At 41.3% G+C, this 23,982-nt stretch overlaps 1 protein-coding gene across 1 annotated transcript in view; it reads left to right on the forward strand.

Annotated features, from left to right (window-relative positions):
* MYO16 (myosin XVI) overlaps positions 1 to 23,982 on the forward strand; it is a 418,223-nt gene that overhangs the window by 308,256 nt on the left and 85,985 nt on the right. The window contains exon 26 of the mRNA XM_006017262.3: positions 10,961 to 11,057. Within this exon, the coding sequence (XP_006017324.1) occupies positions 10,961 to 11,057 (97 nt within the window). The remainder of the gene's footprint in view (positions 1 to 10,960; positions 11,058 to 23,982) is intronic.

Raw genomic sequence — 23,982 nt, forward strand, 5'->3', positions numbered from 1 at the left:
AGCTTGGTCTTGGAGTAGCTTGATGTTAAATTTCTTCTGCATTCCTTCTGGTTGTTTACAATGTTGTGGTGAAAGCTGCATGTCCTTGATTGATCTGACAAAATGGTGGTCCATCCAGCAGTCATCTGCACTTCTCAGGACTCGGATGATACAGACATCAGTACGATCATGAACTCTGACAATAATATAGTCAAGAAGGTGCCAGTGATTGGAGCATGGATGTTTCCAAGTGGTCTTATATTTGTCACTCGGTCTGAAGATGGTATTTGTGATGAGCAAGTCATGCTCTGCACATTTGCTGAGGAGGAGAATATCACTGGAGCTGACTTTCCTGACCCTCTTTTTCCTAATGGTGCTACTCCAGAGTTTAGAGTGTTGCACAACTTTTGCATTGAAGTCACCCATGAGGATGAACTTGTCTTCCTTGGCAATGGAAGTCAGGACTGTGTCAACAGCACAGTAGATCTGTTCCTTGTTGACTTCATCATCAAGTGTGGGGACGTATGCACTGATGACTGTATCATACTGGTTGTTACTGACATTGAGGTGGAGAGTCATAAGGTGTTTGTTAATGCCCACAGGGAGTTCTGAAAGCTGGTTGACAATCTTGTTCTTGATGGCACTGCCAACCCCATGAATGCACCTCTCTTCAGGTGACTTTTCTTTCCAAAAAAAGTATAGCCTCCCCCTTCTTTCAGCTGGCCTTCATCTGCCCAGTGGGTCTCACTTGGGGCAGCAATATCTATGTCATATCATACAAGTTCTCTAGCTACTATGGTGGTTCTTCTTTCAGGATGCTCGCTGTTTGGGGAGTCCATGAGAGTGCGGACATCCTATGTGGTGAACTTCAGTACTTTATTTTGTTGGTTACAGTGATCCCACTGGATGCAGCAATCAAGCCAGGGGTTGGGGGCGTGGGGCATTGGGACAATCTATGTTTAGGACACCTTACCTAGCCCCTTCTAGCAAAGAGGATCCCAAAGAGGACAGCTCAGTCATAGCTGAAGCTGCTGAATTGTACTTCTGTCTTGGTAAGTGCAAAACCAGGAATCCTGGTTTTCTGTGATAAAATAAATCCCCAATTTTTGTTTTAAAAAAAGTAACCCTAAATCCACATTTCTCCATGATTAAAATGAAACACCACTTTATATCTATCTATATATATATTAGTGGTGTTTCCATTTAATCGTGGAAAAATGTGTATTTTGGTTACATTTTTTTAAAACCAAAAATTGGGGATTTTTTTAAATCAGAGAAAACCAGGACCCCTGAAAATGACCATCACATGACCACCACCTACCTGTAGATTTGTGACTAGGGACTCTTGGAAATCACTGTTCCTTTCCACACCGCCACTTGTCCATCGCCACGGGACATGATTTGTGGGAGATGCTAACATTCCTGGCAGGAGCCTGTGCATGACATCTTTTAATATGGGGAAGCCGGTATGCAAGTGACAACCACATGAGCGTGACAGGAAGGAGCCCTGAACCCAGTGGCAAGAATATCCAAGACACCTGGAGACCTCCTGCTGCAGCCCTCATCCACCTTGACAGTCACAGAGAACCAGCAAGTCCTCAAGCATACCTGTTCTGTCATTAGGGTCTTCAGGAGTTTGGACCATGCTTAGTCTAGGACCTTACCTCAGATCTGTTCACCAGGGGAGACCCTACCAGGAGTACAAGACTCCAAACAATATATCCCTTGGGGTTCACGGGAACACACAAGCCTCTCCACCATGACAAGGTTATGGTCCAAGGAGAAGTAAACAACTTATCATGTAAGATAAATCCCCCATTGTCCTTTTCTGGCAACATTAAGTGACAAAAGTGATAAAAGGAGAATTTAGGATGATGTGGTATCTGTTCAATGATTCTTAATAAATGGAAAAAAAATAGATTGTTTCAGTAGAACAACCCATGAATTTTTAATATTTTATCTTGGGTATGATATCAATATTTAAATCATTTCTAATGTTAACTAATTATCTTCACAGTAAACCATCCCTGTCTACATGTGCAGCGGTATATAGTTGTAGTAAATTAATTAACTTTGCTGTAAAATAGTACTTTAATATTTAAGTAATTAAGTGCAATGAAACATATAGGTTGTGTCAGGGGCTGCCTGGGATACAAGGGTACTAAAATGCAGGGGCTGCCTGCTGCCTAGCCCTGAACTTTAGCACCCTTGTGCCCCAGCCAGTTCCTATGCTGCCCAATGCTGCTACCCAGAACCCAGGGCTGACCCTCAGTGCCCCCTGCCAGCATGGGGCTTCTCCATCCCTGCTCAAACCACTGCAGTCCTGGGCACATGTGTAGATGTTGCACCCAGGAGCACCTGACCCTGGCACAGTTTGCACCAGAGTTTATTTTTTCACCTTAATAGCTTGTGTAGATGCACCCAATGGCTGTGTCCACATGAGCAGGAATATGCATTTGCAGCAGCACAAATTTGTCTTTCTACTTTGTGTCACAGTGTACACCCCTGCCCATATGCTTTGCAGTGGGACCCATTGTCCCACTGCTCAATGTGCTGCCGGGGGGGAGGGGGGGGCTGGGGCACAGGTTGCACCAGTGTGTGGCTAGCTGGCAGGCAGTGCCCACATTGAGGCATCCTGTGCTCCAGCCAACCAGGAAGCATCATGTGGTGAAGTGGTGAGGAGGAGCTGCCTGTGGTGATGGCTGCCCCAGCATCCCAGAGCTGCCTACTCCCCCATCTCAAGGCACACTGTGCACAGCCAGCCAGGGAGAAGCTGGCTGGGGAGCAGGGTGCCTCAGCACAGGGGCTCCATAGCATACAGAGACGTGGAAACAGGCAGCTCTGGGCTGCCTGGTCCCCCATCTCCACATTTGTCATGATGCATGCCACTTTGGCATGCTTTGCACTGCTTTTTTATTGGGGAAGGGGGTTCTACTAGGAAGTCCTGGTAGGAAATCATTTTGTCCTGCCATTGCAAATTAACGGTACTACACATGATTTAACATGAAAGGCACACTGTTTGTGACACCACAAACTGCACATGCCTGCATGTCTGGATCCAGCCTATGGGTTTTCTAATGCCTTGTTTTTAAACATTGTCCAATTTATTTTAGGCAGTTTGAAATTAGGATATCTTTTAAAAAATATAAATGGGAGGGAAGTGCTTATGGACAATAAAATTAAAGGAGTTACTAGGGATAAACACCAGCATTTATATTCTCTTGTAGATTTGAATTCCTTGTGTGAAGAGTATATCAGCAAAAATTTATCCTGTAAGCAGGAGGTCACTCTCTTGGAAAGAACTTGTCAGCAATAGAAGCCATCATAGAATGTATTTGCACCCAACAGGGCTGACAAATTATTAAAAAAAATAATCACAATTAATTGCGAGTTTAAAAAAATAGTCACAATTAATTACAATTTTAATCTCACAGTTAAACAATAATCAGCACCGCCCCACCCAACAGCCTTGAGCCCATGTACCCTGAGGCTCCTCCCTGCCACTACCAACAGTGCACAGCTCCAGCCTTGACTCTGGCCTGCCCTGTGTCCACTCCGGACTCGCCCCAGTCAGAGCAGAACCTGTGCAAGCAGCCCCAACCCAGACCCACCCTGCACCTCCTCCAGACTGACCTGCCCACACTGAGCAGTGGCAGTGACCAGGCAGAAGCTGCTACTCAGCGCAGAGGAAAAGTGGCCCTCCCCCTCACCACTGCTGGGCACTTCTTGCTGCTACTGCCAGAGCCCACGACTGGCTTGCCCTGTGTCTCCTCTGCACTGCCACCACTGCCCCACTTAGCAGCCCAGAAGTAGTGGTGACAGCAGCAGAGAGGAGCTGCAGGGCAGCCCAGGCACAAGCTCTGGGCAGCTGCAGCAAGAATAGCCTGGCAGCAGTGAGGGTGTGGGGGTGCTTTTCTCCCATGCTGAGTAGTAGCTTCTGTCCAGCTGCTGCTGCCACTGCTGCTGCTCAGTGTGGGCAGGTGAGTCTGGAGCAGGCATGGGGTCAGGGCTGTGCACACAGATTCTGGCTGGTCCAGAGCTGGTCCATTCTGCTGGTCAAAATGATGTGTGCAATTCATGCAATTAAAAAAATTAACACATTAATTTGTTTTTGCTTTAATTGTGTGAGTTAACTGTGATTAACGGACAGCCCTAGTACCTAATCATCACTATGGATAGTCTTGGCTGTGCAAACCAACTCCAGGAATCCTGAAGGAGGCATCCCTTCTTTCCCAGTAGACTTCCAGGTCCTAGACAGAGAACCCAAGGAGTGAACTGTAGCCTTGTATGCCTGAGAAATTACATGCATTTTGTGATCTAAATAAATGCAAACCAAAAATACTCTTTATAGGCTCTTTCGTTTGAGATATCTCCATAGAGTATGTCTTTCACTTCTACCTCAGTGTTTGAATGTGCTTATATTCCACCTCTGCTGAAGTGCCCTGTGCTGTATACCACACAGGCAGCCAGCTTTACTCTCAGCTCCCAAGTAAACCCAGGCTGTGGGCTCCTCTAGCACAGTGGGCAGTGCTGTGCTGTACTGCCCTACCCCTTGGTTTTGGGATAAGAAATGGAAAGAGAGATGGAAAGCCAGAGACCTTCACTGCAGTTGCACACAGAGCACTGGGGGGAATGGCAGCTGGGAGGAAGCCTGAGGGCCACAGATTGACACTTCATGGGCTGCATGCTGCCCTCGGGCTGTCAGCCCTGTCTTAGGATAAGTTATGGATAGACAACACCTACATCAATTTAACTCGCACCAAGGAAGTATAGCCCCAATTCTTTTGTGGGAGGAAAGTGGGTAATTCTATATCTCATGTCAATTACCTTTCCTCACCCCAGTATGTATTCAACTCTGCTTGAAAAGATCTTTAAGAGCCACACTATTTTGTGGTAAGGTGAATACCATTCTCAAGTCCTTTAAGAGAGAACCACATGATCATGCTTACTAAAGCCCCAGTCCTGAGAACCACTTTCACAAGCTTAATGTTTCTCACAAGAGTACCATCTACTCAAAAGAACGACTCTCTTCTCAAAGTCAGCACATATATAAAGTTTTGTTCAATTCAGGCCAGATTCAGAGGTCAGTGGTATGCCACAGCCAAAACCTCACCTTAAAAATGTTCCAGAAAGAGCTCACAAATAAAACAGAAAGTTAATGCTTTTATAAATGATATTGCAGATCTTATAAAATAGCTGTGCCTTGTAACTTTGTATATCATTATGATGTTTTTATAGATATTAATACCACAAAAAGACAAATTTTACAATAGTCTCAGGGTTTTTTCACGTTTCATTAATGCACTGTGAAAATGTGTGTCATTGTATAAAATATCATTAGATTATAGTTCTCTGTCTTTTGTAGGTAGCTATTTTGAAAGTACTGCCAGAAACACACAGCACTCCCACAAATTGCCTTTTTAAAACTAAAGAACAGCTTCACAGATTCCCTTGACACCTATTAAGTATGAGTTAATACTGCCTCCATGCCACCTACACTCCATCTCAGCATCCATTCCATAGTTATGAATGTCTATGCTTTGACATCCTACATCTTTTCCATTTAAAAAAAAGAAAGGAAGAACAAACCTCTCTCCACTTCATAAGGGAAAAAAAAAGCCTGTGCCAGGAATTGAAGCTTTGGTAGTCATCAATGACAATTTTACTTAATCTTTAAAAATCTGTCATTTGGGGGGAAAAAAAAACATGTAAAAACGTAATGCTTTTCTAATTAAAATAACTCTGACTGTACTCCACAGATGGTTTACTTTTACAGGAGTCTGAATGACATTATCATTTCAGTCTCAGATGAGAGTACTTTATAGTCCAGAAAGTACTGAAGTGTGAATGGTTTAGCAGAAGAACATTTTAACCATTTTTCCCTTGACAAGGAGGAAACATTCTGTGATTACAGCGAGGGCTACAATGAAGAAAAGCTGCAGTCTCAAAAATTGTTTTGATATCAGACAGCACACTGCCATACACTTGCCAGATGATGAACAAAATGCTAACATTTTCAGTATGAGTACCATTGGTGAGAATTGACACTGTATGAAACATAGCGAACATAGATATTCTAGGTCAGCTGCAGAAGACTCGTTTCAAAGGTAGAAGATTAAGTTCAAAGCTAGACCTATGAAAAGCTTCAGCACTACTAAACTAATCAAATCTCTCAGGCCAACTTCTCCAACAGTTGATGCCATTTAAATGCCTACAGTCAGTAGATGGATCACATTGCAAAAACTGCAAATGTGTTTTTCTAAATATAAAAGTGGATATACCTCGGTCAAGCTTATATCAATTTTTTGTTCATATACAGACCTCCATAAGCTTCTTTGATTGTGTCTCCTAATAATAAACTCATCCAGTTTGAAATAGATGCATTGACATTACAATAATGTACAGTTAATACATTTACACATCAGGTAAAGAGTAAATTCTCACAGTATTTTTCCATGTTCAGTTCTAAGGTAAAGGAAAAACTGCAAAAATGTACTGAATAAGCTCAAGTAATAAATACATTACATGGAGCCTCTCTGCTCATTCAGTCATACATTTGCCTGAGAAAAAAGGATAAATTCATTGCGTAATCCATTTAGCACAAGCTATTAGAAATATTCATAATGTAAACAAGAATATATATGCTGAAGTTAAATCACTAAACACAAAAGGGATCTGTTTTCTACTTTATTATTTTTATTCTTTTGTTAATAAGGGTCCTGTAAGTGTTTCATAGTTTCTAGGTTCAGAAGGGACCTGAACAGATCATCAAGTCCGACCCCCTGCCCTGGGCAGGTATGAGTGCTGGGATTATAATACCCCAGCCAGATATCTATCCATCCTGTTATTGGAACTGTAGGATACTTTTACACATGCTCTGGGGTTATGGGGGCAGCACTTTAATTAGAGTGGCTCCAAGAGCCACTCTAATGAAAGCATCATAACAGCTCCCATATCAGCATCCCAACATTTAAAAATGGCAGTGGGGGTGCTTGAAAAAAAGCTTATTCAATGAGCTCTAGTTCAAGCACCCCTGCCACCATTTTTAAGCATGGGGACACTGATACACAAGACGCAGGACGCTGCTGGAGTGCACCAATTGTCACACTCCAGCAGGCTCAATTAATTGAGTCTGCTCCGACATACAAATTCCAATGTGTCAGAGCAGCCTCCCTGTTCTTGTATAGGTGTCCTTAGGGATCAGTAAAATGCATCTTCTCTGCTTAGCTTTCAGTTGCATTAAAATAAATACAGGACTGTAGATAGAAAGTGTGGAAGGGTGAAAGCAAAAAAACAATTAACTTAATTTGAAAAGTCATTGGGAAGAATTATTATACAAAAGGATGCTTTTTAGGGAAGTAGTAGGATCAGAGTGCCATAATAAACTTACTTTCTAGGGAAGCATATTTTGCTCACATAGAATACATCATTATGGTGGTTGTTCAACATATTTCTTCTTTAGTATAAGAAAATAGTGTTAGCTTTATTTTAATTATATATATATATTAAAAGATGTATAGTGAATGGCCCTTTCAAGACATATTAAAAAAATACATTTAAAGGACTTGTTTAAGGAGCTTGGGTTAGGCAGGTGTCTCTTTTCTGGCTACTCTGGATGCCAAGTTGATAGAGTTACCTAATATACAGTTCTCAGCTAGCTCCAGATAGGGATGGTAGTTTAAACAGGTGTGACCCTAGCATTTCCTATTGGCCAGTTATAGGTGACACCCTGCCAGTCCTTAATAGGGAAGTCCCTTTGTTTGCCCATTACCAGCTACTAATTACTAATTCCTCCGTTATTAATTTCAAGTAATTAACTCCAAAGGAATAATTAACCCCATTTTGCAAATAGAGCAATTATTGCAGGGAAAAAATACTTTTTATCCAAAATAAAGTGTCTGTGAGAAATATCTGGAATATGTAAATCATACAAGTAACAGCAGAATAGTTATCCTAGAATAGGGAAGTCAGTTAATTTTCATATCTAGAGATAACCTACATTTTTTAATATTTAGGTTTTTACAAACACATGGTTGGTAAAATGTCTCTCTCATGCCCTATTATGCATTTTTCATATAGTTTATAATAACACTTAATTTTTTTTAATTTACTATGCTGATTGGATAAAAGAAAAGAGAGAATTTTTAGGAAACATTCTAAAATTGATGAGTAGTTTATATTCACCACTGGTGAAATTAAACAACAGATTGACAGTTGCATCCTCAAATCATAGTTTAGACAAATTAAATTTCATTTTCAAGGGCAAACTTTAGCTCTCAAATTAGTTGAGGCCCTGGGTCAACTGTTAGTTCAAAAATATCAATTGTCATGAAGCCAGAGGAACAGAAGAGTAGTGCAAACCGTTTTTAAAGTCTTGGAGTCCAGGCTTGATTTATATTCCCAAGTCTAACATAGTTTATTACATGTCTAACAGGAGTAGTCAGACAAAACATAGTTAATTGACAAAAGTATGCAAGTTTCCTTGCTAGTACCTGCCTCAGATTTATATTACAGTGAGTGGATAACAATATCCACAATATCCACAACAATATCACAAACTGTCCTAATTTTATGCCAAAAGAAGTCAGCAGTTTCAAAAGAGAAAGATAATAAATTAAGTGAAATAGAAGCTGGGAAGCCACTCACTGATTCATTATACAGATGCAACAAATATCCACTGGCACGTATAGTGCAAAGCTTGCCAGTTTTGGATTTTTCATGAATTACATGCATTATCAATTACATAGAAATTGTAATGGGACCTGCCATACTAGATCCTACTAGTGAACTTTCATGTCTACATTTTATGTCCAACTATAGTGTTGGATATCTAGATGGAAGTCATACAACTCTTGAAATTGCGCCTTGTTGGAATTATTGGGATACTGGGAAGACAGGAAGAAGGTGAAAACTTCTTGCCCTCACTAATGAAAGCTAATGACATAAAAAATAAGTGGTGCCAGTGAAAATCACTGATGACCAGGGATCATGGTTTTCTCTGATATCTATCTATCTATCTATCTATCTATCTATAGCGGTGTTTCATTTTAGTCATGGAAATTGGGGGTGGGTGCGGGGGGAGGGCATTTTACCAGAGAGAACCAGGATCCCTGCTGATGACAAAAGTTGAGGAGGCATCTTCAATCCAGAGGAGAATCAGAATATCAGACAAGATGACATGAATGACCCTGGATATTTAAGTAGCAGAAGCCTTTACCATTTTCTCCAGAAATGCAAAGATAAGACAAGATAAAAGCATAAGCAATATGTGCATCTTTTTGGTAGGCAGACACTGAAGATGTAATCCCAATCTCATTCAAGGAAAATAGGGTTCTTCAGTTTACTTTAATAGATTTTGAATCCAGCCCCTTCAACTGCACCTATATTAGCAATCTTTGTCTACTTTACCATCAGTCCAGCAATAATGGAAGCTTCTTGCAGAGAGGATTTGTGACATTTGTACTGTCACATCCTAGGAAGCCCAAGGAGAAGACAGTCTGATACCATGTTCAAAAGAGCTTTGTGTGGCAGATTTTGCTAGTCCATTAACTTGACGTGCGTAGCTAAAATTCTTTGTTTTTGGAAAGCGCTTGAGGATGAGAAATGCAATATAAATGTAAGGTTATATTACTGTTTTTGTTATATCCATTGTTAAAGAGGCGTATAGTAAATGGAAGCTCTGAAATTGTAGGTTTGTTTCATCATTTATGTACCATTCCATACCATTGTTATAGCTATGACTAGCACAACATTATAGTTTCAACTATGTAGTCAGTTTTACATATGCTTACATGAACTAGCTATAGACTTTGCTGAAATTAGGGTAAAACATACATTTTTAAGACAATTCTGAAACTACCCTACAGGCCTATATTAGTCCTATATTCTCACCTGTGTATCTGGGGTAGGTTAAAGAACATGCAATGTAAATTGCAATATCTTGTGAATTTTCTCCAATTATAGGTTTTGGGGATAATTTTTATTATTTGTACAAATGTTATAATTTCTATTTTATCTGCCAGTTATATGGGTGAAACTCCGCAATAAGTGTTTTCAGTGAGTTGGGCTAATATATCTGAGAACAGGAGCTGGCCTGTAGATTATAAGAATACAAGGTTTGGAAGAGTGCTATGCAATTTTAGCTGCATGTGTGCCAGCTATTAAGCATAGAAGATGAATAGCAAGTCCAGCAGTAAAAGGAACTATATTCTTCACTGTATGTTAGCTCTTTTGGTGATTGCCTTTTACGTTGCTAAGGAACAATAGAATATTTCTTCTATAAAGATCCTAAGAAGAAAAGCATGATAAGGTATCATGTAATTAACTGGTTAATTGCACAATTATCTTGAGACCAGCTAAACATACAAAGTAACTATCATAAAAAAAATAACCAGCTATAAAGTTAGATCACAAAAATGTGTACTAACTTTACAGCTGGTTACTATTGATCTTTAATTTGCAGGTGTAGTAGGGTCTCCCCTATAGCTGGGACCCCCATCAGCTAACAGGTTTCCCAGCTAAAGGGTGCAACACCTGAGCCCTGGGGATTGTGGCTGCTGCATTTCCCAAGGCTCAGGAGTATGTGAATCCCCCTGGCCCACATGGAGCTCTAGGGCCCACCTCATGAGGCACAACTGGGACCCATTGCCCTAGCAGCTGTGGGGCTCTTGGTCATGGCTGTGCAAGGCACCTGTAGCTGGGAGCCCTCTCAGAAAAAGAGGGCTACCAGCTATGAGTGCGTGCTTCTTGCCGATGCAAGGGGAGCCCAGGATCAGGCTCCCTCTACACCAGCAATAAAGTGCGATTGGATCTAATACACAATCATGCTTCCTGCCATTATTGGTATTCTACCGTACTTTAGGTGCTGAACTAGTCTTGAGTCTTTGCTAAGTGATTTATGTACTGTTGTTATTTACCCAACTTCATTTTAGCCCCTTCTGTGGACAGTGAAAGTTTCCCTGTTGTTTGTTTTTTTTTATAGATAGGAGTCCGAAAAGTGTTTCTAAAATATTGGCAAGCTGACCATCTCAATGATTTGTGCCTTCAGCTGCAAAGGAAAATTATAACCTGCCAAAAAGGTAACTATTACTAAACAAATATTTCTGAACTATAATTTGTGTACACTTGAGTGAAGAAAAAATCTTATGATAAGGGGATTCTCTCCTCCTTGAGAAGTTATTATATTTTATATATTTATATACAGTTCCAATCCCAGGTGACTGATTATGCAGATTTTAGAAGACCAAACTAAGGCTATGTATAAACATTACACTTAAGTCAGTCTAACTAGGGTTAAACTTACCTAAATGCTGAACTTAGTTCAGAAGGTTAAATCCAGCAAGAAATGATTGCCTGATTTAATTTTAGTTCACCTAGGAGGTGCACTATGTAGATCAAGCTAACCCCATGCTCAATCAAGCCTGAACATGTATACAAATGCAACCCCAGATGGTTAACCCCTCCCCCCCACCCCCTCACCCCGTGGACACACCAGTCCCACCCCAGACCCATTAACCCCCCTGTGGACCCACTAACCTCCCCCCATTCCCGCACACACCCTGACGTACGTCAGTAGTGTTCCTGGCATGACTCCCAGCACTGGAGAGCATATGTACATGTAGATTGGATTCTGGGAACGTCTGTACATGGCCTAAGACAGTTTACAATTGCAATTTTTCCTTTCTCAAACCCAGTTTGACAGAAAGCTGTTAGATGTGAGTAAAATTAAGAACACCCTTATAGCTCCTTATAACATGCTCACAACAATGCTTGTTGTTTTGTCAAGAATTTAAAAAAATGTTGCTTGGATTTAAGTCAGTTTCACATTACCCGTCATTCTCCATGGTTTAACAAATAAAATGTGGACAATATCATTATTTTAATATGTACATATATGACATATATCACAATATTAACATCAGTAAAACAGCCCATTTAAAACCAAGCTACATTTAGCATTCTTGTGGGCATGACTACATGTGCATTTGATCTGGACTCAGTTTACTCCAATGTAAATTACTGCTGATTGAGTGCTCCCGGGCAAGTGTCTACACATTCAGGGACTAGGGAAAAGATTTGCTGCTCTTAGCATCAAACTTCCTGCAGCCCTGCAATGGACTCAGCTGCCACCAGCTGGAAATCCCCTTCAGAAGCCAGCCCTGCTCTCTGCTCCTTGGCCAGCCACTTCCCTGCCAAGGAGCACTCTGCCCACCACAGGGGCAACTCTCTCCTTGCCCACTCTGCCACCCCATGTTATGGCTGCTCCAGCCCCTGGCCCTGGCAGCAGTGACCAGTGCCCTGGGCTCCTGCTGCCCACTGTGCTTGCCTTGCTGGCCTGCTAGGCTGACCGTGCCTGACCCGCAGTTGTCTTGCCCTGCCTGACTCTTCCACTCCCAGCAACTGCCTGCTTGCCCATTGTGTCTCAGGGCTGCCAACACTGCTGTGCAGGTGTTGCCAGCAGGGGCACTGGCAAAGGGCATCTGGACACCATCACCAGGGCTGGCATCACCCTCCTAGGCCTCCAGGACTGCCACTTATGGGCCCACCATGCCAGCCAGGACTGATGGCTGCATGTTGTCCAGCACACCTGGAAAAACAAGCAGTGGCACATTCCAGCTCACCTGGGCCACTTTCCAGGACTTCCTCCAGGAGCTCCGGCCCCATCTGGAGTGGCTGCACAATGGCGTGCACCCAGCCCTCCCTGCAGACACCCAGCTGGCCTTCACCCTGCTGAAACTGGCCATGCCTGCCAGCCTCCAGTATGTTGAACACCTGTTTGGTGTGGGAAAGGTCACTGCTGGGGAGGCCATCCTGGAGGCCACTACTGGGGAGGCCATCTGCCCCGCTCAAACTGATGCTGCATGTCTGCCTCCCCCCGCAGCACCACGAGGTCGCCGGTCTCCTCCTTTGTCCATTTGGGGCCCAAGGTAGTGGGTATGGCCATGGGCATGTCCATGGATGGGGAGGAGGCCATCATGCATCCCATGCCAGCTCTTGGGGCCCCCAACACAGCTCTCGCTAAGCTGCTGGGTTTGGACTGCTGCCCTCTGTGCCCAGCACAGGGGCACAGCAGGGAACAGTCAGCTGCACAGTAGAGACAATATCCCACAGCACCCCCAGGCTCTGGGCAGGCTGCTGGGGGTATGTGTGATAGAGCTGGCCCTGTCAGTGGACCATGTGGAGCTGGCCCTGCCAGCCAGAAGCTGCCTGCAGCTGGCCCTGGGGGCTGACTGCCCTGATCAGAGACTGGAGCAGCCTGCTGCACCCTACAGCGCCCTGAGCCACAGCACAGGGTGTTTCTGCCAGATGCACAGTAGCTGTGCTGGGGTACAGGCAGGCTGAACAGGTAAGCTGTGGCCTGTCCAGAGGGGCACAGAGCCTGGAGTGCCCTCAGACTCCCTGTCTGTGTGCTGCAGGACTAAAATGTCTTCAGGCTTTTAAAGCCTAAGATAGGGGCTGCCATAGAAGCAGCTCAGCCCTGGGGCAAGAGAGTCTTCCAGCCCAGAGCCCTGTGGCTAGCCTCAGGCTGGCCCTAGTGGTTGGGCTGACCCAGGGGCAAACTTGCTCCCAGATCATGTCTACACGTTCGTTACTGTTCAGTAACTAATCACGCTTAAATTTGCTACCTGCAAATGCATGATTAAGAATGTTAACACAGTAAGTGTGCACATGTGTAGACACATGTGCTTACTATGCAGTAAACTAGGATAAGGTGCAGTAAATCATCTTGTGTAGATGCGCCCAGTTAGTCTTTATTTTGTTATCATTTGCTATGCCTTTCATATTTTGCAGGGACTTATTTGTTTTCTTTGACTTTATATTGGTTTCTTTCCTTAGGTCATTCTGACATTATTTTGCACACTTGCTAAAAGAGATACTATCCACTCTCTCCTGATTTCCTGTAGTTAATGTTCTATTTCCCATCAAAATCTCAAATGACCACAAAGCAATACAAATATTGCTTTCTATGAAGAGCTTCTTTCACACAAGACTTTATTTGTTTATATATTTGTTTATTTATGTGGCGTATAGCAGCCACTCTTCCTATAAGCACTTGAAAATAAAACTGATATACAGAACTTTCCCTTTACAATTGTCACATATTTGGCTACAAAATAGCCTAGATGTTCAAGAAATAAACTCTTTGTCATTTTAATGTTTTACTCTTTTGCTTAAGCAAGATTTTTGGGTTGAAAAGGGGAATGAAGAGAACAGCTGAAACAAAGGCAGCAGAGTCATCTATGTGGAAATCATAGCAGTTCAGGAATAAGTAGCTTTTAGAGTGTGGTACCTAATGCAGAACCCAATTCAGCAAGGTACTTGAGCCAACAGCCCCACTGACTGCACATATTTATTTGCATTAGAGAAGCAATATCGATCCATCCTGCTTTCCCTCACATGCTGACTACCAGGAAAGTTTAAAACCTACACTTTCTTGAACCTAATTCACGCACAATAAGCATTAATGTACCACTTCACTGAAAAATAAAGTTTCCTCAGGTGGATAAGGAAAATGTGTGCAAAGCTGAGAGAACATACCTTTTCAAGGCTTAAGGAGAAGAACTTTTATCTCACCATGGAACTCAGCTTTTTGGCTTCTGCTTCCATAGATTCATAGATGTTAGGGTCGGAAGGGACCTCAATAGATCATCGAGTCCGACCCCCTGCATAGGCAGGAAAGAGTGCTGGGTCTAGATGACCCCAGCTAGATGCCTACCTAACCTCCTCTTGAAGACCCCCCAGGGTAGGGGAGAGCACCACCTCCCTTGGGAGCCTGTTCCAGACCTTGGCCACTTTAACTGTGAAGAAGTTCTTCCTAATGTCCAATCTAAATCTGCTCTCTGCTAGCTTGTGGCCATTATTTCTTGTAACCCCCGGGGGCACCTTGGTGAATAAATACTCTCCAATTCCCTTCTGTGCCCCCGTGATGAACTTATAGGCAGCCACAAGGTCGCCTCTCAACCTTCTCTTGCGGAGGCTGAATAGATCCCGTTTCTCTAGTCTCTCCTTGTAAGACCTGGCCTGCATGCCCTTAACCATACGAGTGGCCCTTCTCTGCACCCTCTCCAGGTTATCCGCATCCCTCTTGAATTGTGGCGCCCAGAATTGCACGCAGTATTCCAACTGCGGTCTGACCAGTGCCCGATAGAGGGGAAGTATCACCTCCTTGGACCTATTCGTCGTGCATCTGCTGATGCACGATAAAGTGCCATTGGCTTTTCTGATGGCTTCGTCACACTGCCGACTCATGTTCATCTTAGAGTCCACTAGGACTCCAAGATCCCTTTCCACTTCCGTGCCACCCAGCAGGTCATTCCCTAGGCTGTAGGTGTGCTGGACATTTTTCCTCCCTAGGTGCAGCACTTTGCATTTCTCCTTGTTGAACTGCATTCTGTTGTTTTCTGCCCACTTGTCTAACCTGTCCAGGTCTGCTTGCAGCTGTTCCCTGCCCTCCGGCGTGTCCACTTCTCCCCATAGCTTTGTGTCATCTGCAAACTTGGACAGAGTACACTTCACTCCCTCGTCCAAGTCACTGATGAAGACATTAAAGAGTATTGGTCCAAGGACCGAGCCCTGCGGGACCCCACTGCCCACACCCTTCCTGGTCAAAGTCAACCCATCCACCACGACTCTCTGGGTGCAACCCTCCAGCCAATTCGCCACCCACCGTACCGTGTAGTCATCCAAGTCACAGCCTCTTAACTTGTTCACCAGTATGGGGTGGGATACCGTATCGAAGGCGTTCCTGAAGTCTAAGTATACGACATCCACCCCTCCAGTCCCCAAGCTTGATGAACATTAAAAAGAGCTTACCCAGGAACTGTATATAAAGCTGTCACCAATTATAGGGCATATTTTGCATGTCTTTACACAAGTGTGTGTTCTAGAAAAACTGAGGGTGCGTAAGAATCCTTCCCAACAGTCTATGGCCTGATTAAGAGCCAACCAGACTTAATCCCTGCTTCACTCTGCAGAACAAGCTGCGTTTCACAAATAGGTGTGGGGGTGACCATGCAGCATCTACATGCCCAAAAGCTGAGAGAGACCTGGACATGATTCACCATGAGGCATCTCCACATCATTACTTAGTTCTATGCCCAAAACACTGAGTCTACTGACATCAACACACACAAGAGCATATGCTGAGACTGATGGATATTAGTCCTGTGTTCCCTCCATGCCAAAGACCCTTTGGTACTGAAGATACATCTTTTTCTTGATTTGTTACAGACACAGTGCAATGTGTCAAATACTACATCATGACTACAAAGCAATTTAGGTCACTAAGAACAACTCACATCTGTAGAGCAGAACATTCTTGAATAGATAATCTAGTCTTAAAATGAATAAAAGTAAAATGTAATATTTTTGATCAAATTAATACAATGTGTATGACTCAAGTTCCCCATTATATATTATATATACTACATATAAAATGAACATAATTAAAAAATATTAATACAGGATACATGTACAAGTACTAACCTCAAGCATCTATAAAACAAAAAAACAGACCTCATCCAAAACCATATCAACCCCAGACATTGTTGCATATCTGAATCTTTCCAATTGTCCTCTCAGTATTTTCTCCCTTCAAGTCTTTGCTCACATTTGAAAGGACAAGTCTAGGGTAGAGAAAGAAGGACATTAAATTAAAGAAATCCCTAAAAATGGCCTACCAAACCTTTCCTATTTAAACAGGAGAGCTGTAATCTTGTGCATTTCAGATGATCAAAACTTCTAAAGTAGCCTATGCATATACAGGTACAAAAACTACCTCTAGACAATTTGATTGCCCCAAATCATTTAGAAAACTATTAGTGACATTGGAAGTATTCATTTTATTGAAGGTCTTCCATCACTGTTCAGCACAATCTGCCATAATTTCTTCAAGTCTGATCCCAAATGGATCACAGTCCAGTGCAAGCTGCAAGGGGTGCAAGGGCTCAGATATTTTAGGGAGCAATATAAGTGGGGAGATAGTGCACCAAGGCATAGCATTATGAACAGTACAGTTGGCTATAGGTTGTTGATCATGTTGCACAGCAAGTCTTGAGGTTTAAAAAGTTGTTTTCCTTTTGCACTGGGTTGAAAAACTTTTCAAATATCATAAAAATCAAATCATATGAAAAGGGTCCTTTTCTATTTAAAATCTGAGCTTTACACATTAAGAAGTAAGTGTGACAAGGTGAGAAAATTTCTCTCTCCAAATTTCTCTTTGGCAAAAAAATTGACAAAGATGTCTACAAAATATTTAAGCTTCAGAAACAGCCTATTTTCATGGCATTTCATTTTGTCAAAATGTTATGCCCAGATCTAATAAATAACATCTAAATTGATCATTCCAATACCTATTCTGGGCCTATTCTCTTAATAGTCTTTGTGGAGATATAGCCAGCACTAATCCTTTTCTTAACCCCCGTTATAGATCTATTGGTGTAGTTGTCACTTTTCCCTTTCTTTAGCACAAACCCCCTCCAAAAACACAGAATTTGAAGGGACTTTAAGGTTCATCTGGTGCATGAATGCAGAAATGCTACTCTGAAATTATTCCTGTTGAAATGTTTATCTAGCTTTGTCTTGCAAACTCCAATACAGAAGATTCCATAACTTCCCTGAGCAGTCTATCAAACTGCCTTACTCTTCTAACTGTAAAAGTGTTTCTTCTTAAGATCTAATCTAAAACGACTTTGCCTGTAATGTAAAACCATTCCTATGTGTCCTACTCACTGCAGAAAAGGAGAACAGTTGTTCTCTCTTTTCTTTGTTGCAGCCTTTCAACTGCTACTATGTATGCTACTATGTACCTTTGATCACCTTTTTCCAACATAAATATACATAACTCTCTCAACTCTTCCTTGTACAGCTTGCCTTCCAACCCCTTTATCATTTCTGTTGCCTATCTCTGAACTGTCTCCAACTTCTCCACATTCTTCTTATGTGTTAAATCCAGATGAAGTTTAACTAGTACAAAGTAAAGTGATACTGAGTGGATCTATACATGAAATTAATGTGGCTGAATAAATTGGCACAATTTGCACCAACATTTATTGCTTCTTGATGCCACTTCTGCATGTGTGATCAGGACCATAGCACATTGAGCTGGGGTGGAATAGCCCTGGCTGGCATAGGGTCCTGGGGATCAGCCTGCCAACCTGGGGCTGTTTCCCCTGGGTCAGCATGCTGCAGAGGGGCTGACTAGGGCACGAGAGTGTTTCAGTGCAGGGCTAGCCAGCAGGTAGCCCCTTCACTGAGGCAACCTTGTGCCCTAGCCAGCCCTGTTAATGTCTACATAGGCATTGTGGAGGAGAAAATAACTCTGTCTTAGGATAGTACTTTTGTTTGGCAGTACTATCCTACAGTGGAGTTAATTAGTTTACTCTGTCCTAATAGCACTGCATGTGTAGATGGTGATCCTTTACTGCAGAGCTCATTAGTCAAATGTACAGTAAACTTCTCATGTAGATGCATACACTTATACGTAATATTCCTGTGGATGCAGCTCCAAATTATATTTGTTTTCTTTGACACTGTGTCACATTCATAGATTCATAGATATTAGGGTTGGAAGGGACCTCAGTAGGTCATTGAGTCCAACCCCCTGACCCTGGGCAGGAAAGAGCGCTGGGATCATGACCCAAGCCAGGTGCTTGTCCATTCTCCTCTTGAAGACCTCCAGTGTAGGGGAGAGCACCACCTCCCTTGAAGCCCATTCGAGATTCTGGCAACCCTTACTGCGAAGAAGTTCTTCCTAATGTCCAGCCTAAATCTCTCTGTCAACTTGTGGCCATTGTTTCTAGGAACATTGCTGGCTTGTTGAGTCTATGAACCAACAAAACCTCCAGATCCTTCTCAGCAGTGCTACTACAGAGCCAGTTATCTCCCATTCAGTATTTGTGCATTTGATATATAATAAATAAACATATCATAGTGTTTTCTAATTTACACCGTTTCCTTCAAATACTTGTTGCCTTATTATATCCTATTTGACTGAGAATAGGTTATGGTTAAGCAAATGTCTTAATTGAAAATATTTTTAAATAAAACAGAACATGGGGAGAAACAATTGTATGTCATTAAACTCTTCCATTTTTTATATTTATGAACAATGGATTCTGACAGAGTATGCTCTAAATATGCATTTATTACCTTCCCAAGAAAATGTTATGGGTTCAAACTCAGTAAAGTGTACATCAGTAAGAATTCTCTCATAAATAGGGATCCTGGTTTTCTCTGATTAAAAAAATATCCCCAATTTTCAGTATAAAAAAGTAACCCAAAATCCACAGTTTTCCATTATTAAACTTATTTTTCTTTATATATTTTAAATGATATTTTCTAGGGAGTACCAGGGTTTGATTTTTTGAAACACAGGAAAGGATAGTATACCAATATTGTTAATGTCCAAAAAGTGCTGGGTTTGGATTCACAAGGCTCATCTATTTTGAGCTTGTTTATGATGGCAGACTATGACAGTTTACATTTCCATTATTATAGCCAATTGTGACACATACAAGCCCTCTAGTCCCATTTTATTATACAGGTTGATCTCTTTAATATAAAAAACATAAATGCACTAATCTAATTCCATTCAAAAGGAAAATAATAGTAAATATTTCTTTAGACAGCTTTATGAGCAGGGACCCTGGTTTCTCTGATTTAAAAAAAATCCGCATTTTAGGTATAAAAAAAGTAACCCAAAATCCACATATTTCCATGATTAAACTGAAATACCAACATATATATATAGCAAGGCATACAGTTGGCTATAGGTTGGTGATCATCTTGCACAGCAGGTCTTGAGGTTTAAAAATGTGTTTTATATTATATATATATATAAAACCTATAGCCAACTGTACTGTTCATAATGCTATGCCTTGCTGCACTATCTCCCCACTTAAATTGCTCCCTAAAATATCTGAGCCCTTGCACCCCTTGCAGCTTGCACTGGACTGTGATCCATTTGGGATCAGACTTGAAGAAATTATGGCAGATTGTGCTGAACAGTGATGGAAGACCTTCAATAAAGTGAATACTTCCAATGTCACTAACAGTTTTCTAGATGATTTAGGGCAATCAAATTGTCTAGAGGTAGTTTTTGTACCTGTGTATGCATAGGCTTCTTTAGAAGTTTTGATCATCTGAAATGCACAAGATTACAACTCTCCTGTGTAATATATATAGTCGTGTTTCAGTTTAATCATGGAAATATGTGCATTTTGGGTTACTTTTTTAAAACCAAAAATTGGGGATTTTTTTATCACAGAAAACCAGGATCCCTGCTTATAAAGCTGTCAAAAATGTGCACTATTATTTTCCTTTTGAATGGAATTAGATTAGTACATGTATGTTTTTTATATTAAAGAGATCAACCTGTATAATAAAACATCACCAGAGAGCTTGTATGTGTCAGAATTGGCTATGATAATGGAAATGTAAACTGTCATAGTCTTCCATTATAAACAAGCTCAAAATAGATGAGCCTTGTGAATCCAAACCCAGCACTTTTTGGACATGAACAATATTGGTGTAATATCCTTTCCTGTGTTTCAAAAAATCAAACCCTGGTACCCCCTAGAAAATGTCATTTAAAATATATAAAGAAAAAGAAGGTAAAGCAAAAATCTTATGTTGCTCTTTGCTTCAGTGTGCTTATTTTATTCAGGAACATTTGGTATTCATGGAAGGCTAATTCTGCCTGCCTTTGTTTACATTTTTCCTTTAGATTAGTTCAGCATGACAGTTTGTTTAATTTTATACTACTGCACTCATAAGAGCTAAACATTCAATTATGTTATTAAAAATATAGTCTTATGCATTGTAGATTTTGATTTATCCTCACTTCAGTGTATTTTGTCAACATTTTCATTATTTTTTTCCTTCACCCTGAAATGAAAACCTCAGATGTAGGCCAGCCTGCTTCCTTTACACATGAGATTATTTCCCATTAGTCAATGGGCAGGGTTTCCAACTGTCCATAAATTTATGTGCAGCCTATAAAAAAATGCAAAAAAAAAAAAACATCCTGTCCATAAAGTCTGTAAAAACCTGGAGCCTTTCATATAAAACTCAGAAACAATAAGATTGATGGACAGACAGAGCACAGTAGAGCCACCTGGTGTCTAACAGGGAGTGCAGCACCCTGTAGGGAGCTCTGTCAGGCTCTTGGGAGCCTGTATAGACCACTCCCCCTTTCCCAGCCATGTACTGCCACTCTGACCCTTTAACTGCCCCCTGGCTCTAGCAGCTGCCATCTCAAAATTACAGTTGAGGGGGACAGAGCTGCAAGACAGGAGGAGAAAAGGTGGTGGGTAGAGTTCCATGTTCGGATGGGAAAAATAGGGCCAACAAGGGTAAGACTAAGGGGTCAGGTGTGGTGCAGACAGCATTGTGCAGGGTAGGTTAGGGATGTCAGCATGTGGGGCTGAGAAGGGGACTCCAGGGGGAGAGCAGCATGTTCTAATCCATTGCTGCAATCAAACAGGGTTGCTGATCCAAGCAAATATGTTTTACTTAGAAACTTTTTACTGACAGTCTAACTTTTTATCATGGTTTGTGTTAAACCTCTTCATTTGAATCCTGCCATATCACTGCCATCCAGGGACTGGTAGAAGGGTTGCATTTACATTATGTAAAATATATGTCAATAAAAACATGTGTCAGTAAAAAAGTGTGGTTATCTGTAAAAAGGTTGGCAACCTGGTCAATGGTTTTAACTGTTTGAAGCATAGGAATGAGATGAATCCTTTTTATATTTGTTTTTACTAGATGGAAGTCAAAGTACTAAAATCACAGAAATATTTCTGGTAGTTAATCCTAAAACACTGGATATCCAGTGGGAAGCACAATGGAAGGCAATGATATGCATAATATTAAAATTGGGATTTTTTTGTGTGAAGAAAATTATTATTTTTTAAGTTTGGGGTATATGACGTTTACATATATTAATTTTAGTTTCTCTCCCTCTGAGTTATGTACAGTTGTACAGCAACTGGTTTTGTAGATGGATGGAAGAAATGGTCTCAAGAATAATTTTCTGAAACATTCTAAAAATCATTTTGTATGGGGTTTTTTTGGAGGAGGACAAAACTGATAATACATGTAGAAAATATACATGATGATGGTGCAGCACAAAAGTTTTAACACTTTAACACTTGTGTGTTTATGTGTGTGTGTGTGTGTGTGTGTGTGTGTGTGCATGTTTCATTTTAATCATGGAAAAATGTGGATTTGGGTTTACTTTTTTAAACTGGACATTGGGTTTTTGTTTTTTTTTTAAATCAGACAAAACCAGGATCCCTGCTTATAAGAAATGTGACCATTCCAACCACATGCTGATAAAATCTTTATACCATACTAGACTATCTGTTGCCTGTACAGTGTGTTTGTTTGCATAAAAAGGTATGAGCACACACACATTTGGAGCCAGAAGGGGAACATTTCAAAAAAGGCGCAGGCTATAACATTCTAATTGCTACTTCAGACAAGTTGGGAATGATACAAATGTAGCAAAATTGTTCCAATTTTAACACTGTATGAAGGAGTAGTTTTGCTACATATGTATCATTTCTGACTTGTCCACATGCAACAATTAGGATGTTATAGCCTTTATCCTATTAGAAATATTCTCCTTTTGAAAGAGCTTCAAATGTATGTGTATCCATACACTCTCCCCTCAAAAGGAAACCACACACACTTGCATATACTCATGTTAAACATAAAATAAATCTGTACAGGCTTAAATATATCAGAAATCAAGACATTATATTATTGATATTATTAAATAAATAAAGATACAGTACAAGCTGAATTGGGAACTGTCTACTTTGAAGTTTTCAGTAATCTTTTTTAGGATCATAGGACAGTAAGGATAGATCCTCTCAAGGTCCTCTAGTTCAAGGCAGGATTCTCCTGATTAACCCATTTCAGCCAACTGTCTGCCCAGCCAATTTTTGAAGATTTCCATGTATGGAGAGTCTTACAACATCTCTCACCTGTTCCAGTGTGCATAGTCAGAAAGTTCCTCCTAATCCCCAACCTGAATTTCCCCTGCTGCAGTTTGAAGCTATTGCTTCTAGTCCTGTCCCCGGCAGCAACAGAAAAATGCCCATCTCTATCCTCTCTGTAATCACCCTTCAGGTATTTGAAGACTATTATCAAATCCCCCCTCAGTCTTTTCTTTTTTAGACTAAATAAAACTGGTTCTTTCAGCCTTCCCTCATAATTTTTATTTCCACAAAATCCCCATTTTTCAGATATAAAAAGTAACCCCAAATTGACATTTTTCTGTGATTAAAATGAAATGCCATATATATTAGTGGCATTTCATTTTAATCACAGAAAAATGTGGATTTTGGGTTACTTTTTATATCTGAAAAAACAGGGGGGTTTTGTCAGAGAAACCCAGGATCCCTGGTTCATCCACTGTTCATGACTACTCCTTAATCACTGTGATCCAAACAGTTAGATATCCACTTTAAGGTACTTTCATCTTGTCTATATTTTCTTAGCTTGTTGATGAGAATGTTGTGAGAGAGTGTCAAAACCTTTGCTAAAGTTTAGGTATATCACATCCACTGATCTCCCACTATTCACAGAGCCAATTTTTCTATGATATTATAGAAAGAAAACAGGCTGGCCAGGCATGACTTAGTCTTGGTGAATCCATGCTGGCTGTTCCTTATCATTTTGTTCTCCTCTAGGTGCTTCACAGTAGATTCCCTGGGGACCTGATCCATGATCTTGCCAGGTATCGAGGTCAGGCTGACTGATCTGTAATTTCGTAGATCCTTCTTCTTCCCTTTCACAAAGATGCACACTACATTTGCCCTTTTTCAATCAGCTGGGGCCAACTTGACCTCTGGGAGTTCTCAGACAGGACTCTGAAATTACCTCAGCCAATTCCTTTAGTACTCTAGGGTGCATCCTATCCAACCTGCTGACTTGAAAATATCTAGCTTCTGTAGCCTGTTCTTCCACTACTCTATGCAGTTTGTCTCTTTC

Source organism: Alligator sinensis, unplaced genomic scaffold (assembly GCF_000455745.1).
Source record: "Alligator sinensis unplaced genomic scaffold, ASM45574v1 scaffold288_1, whole genome shotgun sequence".
NCBI classification, from domain to species: Eukaryota; Metazoa; Chordata; order Crocodylia; family Alligatoridae; genus Alligator; species Alligator sinensis.